The sequence below is a fragment of the Lolium perenne genome, chromosome 5 (genome assembly GCF_019359855.2).
Source record: "Lolium perenne isolate Kyuss_39 chromosome 5, Kyuss_2.0, whole genome shotgun sequence".
NCBI lineage: Eukaryota > Viridiplantae > Streptophyta > Magnoliopsida > Poales > Poaceae > Lolium > Lolium perenne.
The window spans coordinates 135871960-135881789 of record NC_067248.2 but is presented as its reverse complement, the minus strand read 5'-3'; the positions used below and the strand labels follow the sequence as shown (position 1 = coordinate 135881789).

At 42.8% G+C, this 9830-nt stretch overlaps 1 protein-coding gene and 1 non-coding gene across 2 annotated transcripts; one reads left to right on the top strand and one right to left on the bottom strand.

Annotated features, from left to right (window-relative positions):
- Nucleotides 1-1156: 1156 nt before the first annotated feature.
- Nucleotides 1157-1229, bottom strand: TRNAA-UGC (transfer RNA alanine (anticodon UGC)). Its single transcript has one exon. It is a non-coding gene; the product is annotated as a tRNA-Ala (tRNA).
- A 3364-nt stretch (nucleotides 1230-4593) lies between these two features.
- Nucleotides 4594-8316, top strand: LOC127299989 (ABSCISIC ACID-INSENSITIVE 5-like protein 2). The gene is made up of 4 exons (XM_051330054.2): nucleotides 4594-4749; nucleotides 6041-6962; nucleotides 7420-7491; nucleotides 8044-8316. Exons 2-4 carry the CDS (start codon nucleotides 6177-6179, stop codon nucleotides 8125-8127), a joined length of 942 nt encoding a protein of 313 aa, XP_051186014.1. The 5' UTR covers nucleotides 4594-4749; nucleotides 6041-6176; the 3' UTR covers nucleotides 8128-8316.
- Nucleotides 8317-9830: the final 1514 nt, after the last annotated feature.

Genomic DNA, 9830 nt, shown 5'->3' with positions numbered 1-9830 from the left:
TAATATTAATTATAGGCACATGTGTGAGAACGAGCAATAGCTCGATGGTTGGTGTTGGCAGTGGCCATCCAACCCATCCCAGGTTCGAGTCCCGTTGTGGCCGAATTTCTTGGGATGTCCCACCGGGGCTCTGGGTCCCAAATAAAAATCCCCTCCACACATATGTGCCACAACTACTAGCTCCTAGGGACACCCAAATTATGTGTGCTGTGTGTATAGTTCTAGAGTCTAACTTGTGCACTAGTGGTGTGCGTGTGTGTGGTGTGAGTGTGGTGTTGAGTTAGTGCATAAGTTCAGATGCTACAGCTGTAACACAGATCGAGGGGTCTCAAAAAAAAAAATTATAGGCACATGTGCCATGGAAGATGCTCCACTGTCTTGCTGTATGATGCTCCACTGTGAGGCAAAACTTGTGTGCTTCTTCGATCCGGGCGAAGTATTTCTCCATCGATTCTAGGCTCATTATCTTTGAGCTTGTCGCCGCCACTGTCTCCTAGCTGCACATACACGGTGATTATCCCGATTCGGTCGGCTACCTAGAAACCCATGGGTGGTTGTCTAGCTATGCGTCTTGCCACGCAAGCATCAAGGTTGTGTCTTTGGGGGTGGTGTTCTGGCTAAGACAAAAGATTGACAAGGCCTTGGCCAATGCAGAGGCGACATCGACGCCCTCGGGCGCCATCTTCCTCATTGGAGGCATCACATTCAAGCCCTCCTCCTTCAGAATCTCGAATCATGAGATCAACCAAGCTCCTTCGATCATGGGTGTTTTTTTGTTGTTGCTTGGGACGTCTGTTGGCTTGGCAGTTTCATCGCCCTCTCAACAGGAATCTTCGCCTCATCGCAGGGCTCAAGATCTGTACCTAGTTTCTAGTTAGCGTTGCTTGTTCCCATTTTTTCGTATCTCCTGTTGTTATCCTTTGTTGTAATCTTGAGTTGGTAACCCCAGCAGGTTTTTATAAACGTCGTTGTACTGGTGTCCGTTTTATCGAGCGTTATTAATTTAACACAGGGCTTAGGCCTACTGTCTAATAAAAAAACTTGCTTAGCTACGGAATAAGATTAAGATCGAGATCCATTGATTCATTCGTGCAAGAAAAAACCATACAGTCATGCCAAAAAGTAATCAGACGTGGCAACACACAAAAATTATAACTGGAGATGCGGGGGATCGAACCCCGTGCCTCCCGCATGCAAAGCGGGCGCTCTACCATTTGAGCTACATCCCCATTTTGTTTACAAAATGGTACGGAGTAATAAAACACTGATTGCGTATAAATGCACTGTTGGCATGATGGCCGTATTACACGAGCGAGCGGAATCCTCAGGCCGGTTTGAATGCTGACGCCACTCAGGCACTCACGGAGAAACCCTCTTCCCTTTTACCTTCTTCATATTTCACCCTGCATCACCTCGCCCTCTTCAGTTTGACCAGGCGTCCGGGCTGTGGCTCACTCTTCCGTTTAATTTGTACTACCTAAATAGTACTACTAGTCTTACATTTCGAAATGGGTAGCTAGCACTATTTAAAGCTTCTATCAAAAGGTTTACATTCGGAACAGACATAGAACTATTGAAGTAATAGGGTCTTCATTTGTGCTGATTTGGCCCACTTCAACTTTTATTTCGAGCAATCGGCATAAGATCTGTCTATTCATTAAGTAGAGGGAAAATATTTGACCAGTTTCTAAGGGAAACTGGCCGGAAACCGATACAAACTCGGCACCCATGTCCGGTTTGAAACCAGACAAACAAACCCACACGGCGTAGTTTTAAGAAAAATTGGCGAAAACTGCACACAAGCCACGCGACCTAGCTCCACTAGGTCTGGAGAGCCGCCGAATGACACCATTACAACGGCAACGGCGAGCACCACGACTGCCCGGTCCACGTCCCTAAAAAGAAAGCCAGAGCCGAAGGAAACGGCTAGGCCTTTCAAGCTTCAAGGGCTGGGGCAGGCTAAAAGAAACAAGCCAGCGACACTTGCACACTGACGGTACCCGAAGACCACGACCCAAGTCAGTGGTGCAAGCATCGCTAGAAGTGGATCCCAAGACTCTAAAAAATGATGCCTCCAAGGAGGTCACGACGTCCAAAGACGTGGCCGTCTCAATTCTGGCATACCGGATTTAGGTTTTCACCCCGGAGTGATGGGCGGAGAGGTGTCAGGACTCCACGACAACGCCTCCAAGGAGGAAAAACGACGCCCGCAGGCGACACCATTGTCAACACCGACCAAGTCGGGCACCAGTCCACTTCAGCTGAAACGACACATCCTTACTTTTCATGGACGCTCCACCGGCCACTGTCAGTGACAAGCGCTCCTGGCCCCTACACGTGCCACACTGCGGGGGCCTACTCCCCTTCTCTGGTTGATAAATCTCACTCTCATCCATGACTCTGAATCTAGGATCTCATATATGAAGTTGTTGCTCTATGCGAGCTGTCATCACTGTTGTGCAAAGGACCCTATATTGCGACGAAGAGTGTTGCGCCGTATGGCTACGATGAAATCATGAAAACCTAGTTTCAGCGCTCAGGGTGGTGCCACTCGTCGATGGCTCAGGCAGCGAAGAAGCTTTCTTATGAAGGGGAACGCCTAGGCTGGTGGTTGTTGGATGGGTCCACCGGATGGGGCTTGGGCATTGAGCGGTGTTTTGGTCGTCGGCTCTCTATGACTACTGGGTCTCCCGCCGTGCTAAGTTCTCTCTTGTCGTTGTGAAGAGGATTGTGTTCTCCGTCGAGCTTTGATTCTCTTACGTTGTGTCAGATATCTATCTAAAACTACCATGCCATACAATTTTTCTCAAAATTAAATTTTGTTGATTCTGACCAACGCTGTAACGCATGATAATTTGAGATAGACACTAGTAGAAAATAGTTTATACAACACACTATATTGCCAGACATAGCCTCCTCCCGGTTAGTAGAAAGTATGTGCGCATCTCTTGCCTCCCGCCTTCTTTATTTTAGGTTGTTCGACATGACATCTGTTGCGGTCTCTCTCTTTTCCACTTTGCTAGAAGATCACGGAAATTCAATTCGGCACATGGGAGCATATGCTCCTGCCACCGGAAAAACATTTTGAAATGTTCAAAAAATTCGAACAAAAAATTTCTCGCTTACGTATCAACATGTTACGTGCGCACATCAAGTCTTGCGGAAAATCGAAATTTTTTATGACTTGTGTGAAAAAGATAAATAAAACATCTCGTACACAACTTTTTCTTACAGAAAATTTTGTCCTTTTTACAAATGTCACTCAAAATGTCGGTTTTCTGTGGAACGACTTTGTGAACGTGTAAAATTTTGAAATGTATCCACTAAATTTCATGTTCAAAATTTTCAACATTTTAAAAATCCATTTAAAATGAAGTTTAAAAACCGGGAGCATATGCTCCCGGTGCCAAAACGCCACTCCCAGAAGATCATAGTTTCTATCTGTTAAAGAATGACTATAAGGTCTAGTGGCAGAGGACGAACTAAAGTTGGAGCTTGAGTTTGCTGACAAGAGGAAGGATTGAAGTTTGAGTTTTGATCTGAGGAAATTTTGAGGAACTCTTTGATTCAAAGGATTTCAATAGAGATTTTTTAGGATTCAAATCTTTGTAATTTTTTCTACCGTGCATGTTCGATTGTATGATTGAATACCATTGATTTTTTTTTTCTAAGGAGCCTTTTGCGCTATATTTTCATGGGAAATCTAAATTTGTAGGAATCTTTTGTTTTTCCTGTGATGGAATCAAACAAATTTTCATGCATATAAAATTCTGTAGGATTAAAACAGAAATGATATTGCAAGCTACGTTTTTCCTATTATCTCTTTCAGGATTCTATGAATCAAAAAGACACTAATGTTAGCTAGCTAGCAAAAATAGTCGACATAAATCCGCAGATAGGTGTGATCTCAGAAAACACACACTCCATAATATGCAAAGTTATTGACAGTTGAAACTAGCATAACACACCAAACAAACTAGCTTGAAATAGGTTTTGTCAAAATGTTCAATAAGCTAAGAAGACATGAAAAGCCAGATATTGACGAGTCTAGGGTAAGCCGGGGTATTATCTTCCTAATTTCGCTATCATTCGTCACATTCCGCTTATAATTTCTGCATAGTAAGAAAATGTAATAACCAACCATTCGTCATCGTTACATGCTCCTAGTTGGCATAGTTGCAGAAACAGATGGGATGTTGCTACATGCTAGAAGGAACTAGGTGAACATTACAGAAACACAGTCTGATTCAACCTTCATGATCTAAAGTGGTTCGGTCCACGATGACAAACCAAATGTCACGCTAGCCTAGAAGGCGAGCTAGAATGTTAGTTTTTCAATCAAATCCGTAAGATATTTGGGTTAGTCTTGCTAATTATCCCAAAAAATTGTGGGTTCGTGAAAGTTTGGCCACGAGTTAGGACAAACTGTTATAAAGTGATCTGAAAGAGTGAAAGAAACGCCTATACCCAAAATAGATCAACATTTGTTTGGGCTCTGATCAGGTGACTACATCAATGATATCAGGCTAGCACTAGCAGCCGACCCAGACAAAGCTGGCTTTAGGCCCAAGTAGCACACGTCCACGTCTAGGCCCGCCATCACTCTCCACCTCCGCCTGTCGTCGTCGTCGTCTGCACGCGAGAAATATTCTCCCCGATGCCGGTGCTTTCCCTTTCTTCCTCTCTTTCTCCTCTCTCTGCAGACTCCTGAACAAGATTCCCCCTGCCGCCCCGGCGCTGCTTCTCCAAGTAAGTGCGTCTGATCCGAATCGCAGCTGCGGCTCTGTTTTCTTTCTTGCACGTCTCGAGTCAAATTTGTTTTCGGCTGATCTATCAGCCGTGACCTGGTTGATTGGATCAGTTACCTCATTTCCCTTTGAAGCCAGGGCAGGCCATCAGCCCCGGCTCCGGTTTGTCCAGATAATTAAGCGGAATTCACCGATCTCTTGCTCTCTCTGTTTCCGTTTGCGGGCGTTCTATTGGGTCTCCGTTTGAGCATTTGGGGGGTCCAATAAAATTGGCTTGCGATCCATTAATTTAGGATCTACCGCGTCTCCATTTCTTTATGCTCCATATGACTGTGGTCTTGGTTTAGACTTCAGAATTTCGTGTATAATTTACATATTTCGCTAACAGGTTCTTCCACCGTATTTCCTTTCTACTGCATTTTTCTACTGCTTGACACCTGGCATTTTAGTGGGTGTGTTCATTCTTTTCTTGTAGTTACTATGATCAATGGATCTTTGAATTTCTTTAATCTTACTCTCTTGGTGAGAATTTATGAAATGTTGGTCCAATGCTCAGTTCAGGACATTGAACTGAGGTTTTGGTCCCCGGTGTATGGAAATAGTTTCATTGGTGCCATATAAAATCCTATGGTATGCTTCAAAATGATTTCACAAATTAAAAGACTCCTAGATGTAAAACAATGTCAGATGAAGATGAACCAACAAGTTTCAGAGAAAAACATGTCCATTTGTTTTTCACTCAAATATACCTTACGATTGTGATTTTGTATCACAGAAACACCATATTAACAAATTAATTGTTGGGAAATGCCTTGTATTAACGAATCAATATACACCCTACAAAAATAAACGAGGGAGTTAGATTTTTAAGTGTGCACAATTGTATTCTAGGTGTAACACACGCAGATGTGACATTTTGTGCCCAGCATTTTCAGGTTCATACTTCATCCCATGATGTATGTGCCAAAAAAAATATATATGCCATTGTTTGCTTCATTTTTTACTTCTTCAAGTCAGTCGGTCGGGATAACGCTGGACCTGCTCTTTGGGTTTGGTTTCAGTTTTGAGTTTCTAGTAGGTGGCTAGTCAGTCAGCATGCACTCTTTCCTTTTTGCTACTTAAATTCCATGTTGAACACTTGTTTATTTAACAAAAGATACATATGCTAGTGCGCTTGGAAATATGGTATTCACTAATTGATCATTCAATTCCGTGAGATTGTGCGTGTTAACATCATGAGTTTTTCTCTGTCTGCATATCAAGTCTTATTTAAATATATTTTCTAATTGCAGGAAAGTTGCCTCCTTGAACAAATCAAAACCTGAACAATTTGTGCTCAAGGATTTTACTAAAATCAGAAAGTTTCTCTTTCATATTATGAATCACTGATCATCAAGATTGCAGTCGGTCAATCCTAAATCACGAAAAATGAGCTCCCATGGCGGTGGCACCGCCGTCACGGGCAAGAGGCAACACAAGGCCCACATTCAGACACTAGCCAGAGAAGGCTCTCTCTACAACCTCACCCTCAGTGAGGTAGAGGGCCACCTCGGTGCACCACTGTTTAGTATGAACCTTGATGACCTTTTGAGGAGTGTGCTTCCAGATGACATGAACCTTCCATTACCAAATGGTGTTGGGAATTCTGGCAGTCAGAGTGCATCAGCTTCTGGTCTGGAGCGTCAGGGCAGCAGTATTACTGTGCCCCGGGAATTGAGCAAGAAGACAGTGGACGAAGTCTGGAGAGACATCCAGCAGGATCAGGAGAGTAGTGACGAGGAAAGGAGTTCAGGTTGTGAGGCACAGATATCGCTTGGGGAGATCACACTTGAGGACTTCTTGCACAGGGCTGGCATTGTTACCGGGCAGTATCAGAAGGATGCTGATAAGTTAGTTGGTCCTGCAAGAACTGGAGAAGGTGCTCATTTGATGACTAGAGTGCAGGATTTCCCACAGGGCACCAGCGCAATTGATGCATACATTGCACGTCAGTCGATTGCGCAGCCACTGAGTGTTGCAATCCCTTCAACAATGGATGCCATCTACCCAGATAGTCAAATGAGTATCTCACCATCACTAGAACTTTCTGATCTTCAAACTCCTAGTCGTAAGCGAATGTCTTCGGGCGATGTGGTATACAAGGTCGTTGACAGGAGGCAAAAGAGGATGATCAAGAACCGAGAATCGGCAGCACGTTCAAGAGCTAGGAAACAGGTTAATTGTTTTCGCTGCCTCTTTGCAGTTCAATTCATGGCTATAGAACTTTTTAGCAGTTTGGCCTGATCAAAAAAATTCGATGAGATTTAGAAACATACCAGGAGAAGAAAAACTGAATTAGCTCTCACATTGAGGCAGGATTCAGTTAACAAGGAGTCAAGCAAGCGGTCTCTAAATAGCACAACTCCAAGAAGCTAGTTTTTTGCTAGAAAAATAATACTTGGTTCCTCTGAAAAAGAACAGAACCAACAACCACTCTTACTAGATTATAACTCACTGCAATAGGCTAGTTCCTATATTACACCTGAATAACACATTTATTGCCCTGATTTACTCATTTTAGGATTACATTGGTTCTAGGTTCATCTTACTTCACTTCAGCTCCAGTTGATATGTTACTTTGAATAGCTGAGCCAATTTTCTCTTTTGGGAACTTACCTTTAATGAAATTTAGGCCTACACAAGTGAGCTTGAAGGCAAGGTGGCTTGTCTGGAAGAGGAGAACGCGAGGCTGAAAAGGGAGAAGGTAGATCATATTCCCTCTTTTTTGTATAACCCACTTAATTTCCTTTAGATTGCTTATTAAAACCATGATTTTGTCTGATATTCTTGCTTATATACTTTGTGCTTCTAGTGTCTGGATATACTGTAGTACCTTGTTTTACCAAATAATTTACTCCTTGAACTGTCCCCTTTTTCCATTTGTGTTGAACAAAAAAAAATCGAGGTTGTGTTCAACAAAATTTGACCATGGCTTTGCGGTGGTATTCATGAAGAAAGGGCTGCAAGAATAAAAAAATAAGTATGATACTGAAAGAAATATTTGTTGAATATTATTGCTTAAGGAATCGTTATTTTTCCCTGTTCTGCTGACTTGATCTATGTTTCCGTTGCAAGATTTGCATCTTGGTTTATACACATGAGTACAGTTTTTTTTGCGAGTACATATTACACATATGTACATTATATTTGATACGACGTGCATGTACAACAACTGTTGCTGTTTGCTATTGGAAGCATGAGCTTGTATTTTGTTGGTCACTCGCACCTTACTGACGACAACCACATTCGCTTGCAGGAGTTGGACATGCTATTGAAGTCTGCTGCACCCCCTCCAGAACCAAAAACACAACTTCGGAGAACAAGATCAACTTCCTTCTAACTGTGTATAGTGTTCTGGTAGATTTGTCTCTACTTTGCTTTCTCTTTTCTCGCATAATTATGCAGTATGTGTAGCTTGCGTGTATGTAATTTGTAAAGGCCTTGAGAGATGGCAATCTTGTGACATATCTTGTCCATTAGATTTCAGATTTGTATATTTGGTTTGGTTCAACTATTCTTGCAACACAAATCCCAGAGTTTCTTGCTACTCGCTGATGTAACCTGCAGCCAAATGGTGACCTCAGTGAACCTTTGTACCTGAGTCAAGAGTTTCATAGCAGTTTAACTTTAAACTGAACCACAGATCAGCAGATAGATAGTTCTGTTTACCTAAGAAAACCCCTTTTGCTGTCATCCCCATGCCCCATGTTCCACATGCCATCTACCACAGTGGTCCAAGAGAAGAGGCTAAGAATGTCCCATTGATTGATTGATTGAAGAGGAAGAAGCAACTGGGCAGTTAACTTGGCCAATTATTAGCTGGTCAAGCTAGTCCGTGGACTTGCGACTTGAGAGACAGATGGTCCATGGCCAGCCTCTTCCATGTGGAAATCAGGCACTCTGGTCTCCAAGCTAGGACTGCATGAGCATTATTTACTCTCTTTATACGCTACGCTGAAATTGGCATCGGAGGTGGCGACGACCAAAGAATCGTAATTCTTGCTAGGATCACGTCAATTTTTCTGAGCTCATGTCATGGGTATATGAGATCTATCCAATCGGTCGCCTAGTTTGGGATGTGGAAACCTTTCTGGGATCCTACAGGAATTGAACTGTTTATGTAAAATTCATATGAAATTTCTGCCTCTGTAAAATGTTTGGCATCTATGAACTACATGCACGTATATGTGTGGTTTGGTTAGAACAAAAAAAAAATCTTACATATCCTCGGTGCACTACTGAGAACTAGTGTAAATGTCTGATCACATGCCATGACGCTGCTTACACTAAACTAGTTTTAATCAAAACAGTTGTCTATATATTAGTCAAAGATGAACGTCACATGGCCGGCACTCAATCAGGGAGTCCAGACTCCGGCTTCACTGAAACCGGCGTGACCAATCCACCACAATCAGATGAGCACAATGCAAAAAAAAAAAAAAAAAAAAAAAAAAAAAGATGCGATATTTTTCTTAGAAGGCAATCATATGTAGTAAAATGTACGTACGGAAGCATATATGTGCTTAGTCCAGTGGAGTGTGCATACAGGTTAGACGGTGGCCAGCCTACGGAAAAGTGGTTCGTAGCTCATAATAGACTTTTTCCCTGGCATGTGTAAAAAGAATTATCGTGAAAATCTATTTTCGGAGCACAGCAAATTGTCTTTTTTACAAATGCCACAATAAATGTCTTTTTTCACGAAATTTGTTGTGCGGACATATCATGTCCGGATGTACACCCGGATATTTTCTTTTCTAAAATGTTCAGATACTTTGAAATACGTTCATTTGGCAGTGCGTGCATCTACATCTATAAGCCAAAGTAGATTCCCAGATGTTTGAGGGCTCAACTAAATTTTCCATAGAGACATCACTGGTGGAAAAAGGGCCAATAGTCACAGTTCGCAACGTCCATTAATACCGGTTGCGCAACCGGTATTAAACATGCGGGACTAAAGCTGCCCCCCCCCCCCCCCTTTAGTCGCGGTTGGTTACGAACCGCGACTAAAGGCTCGTTCACGTGGGCGCCAGGCGACGGTCGGGG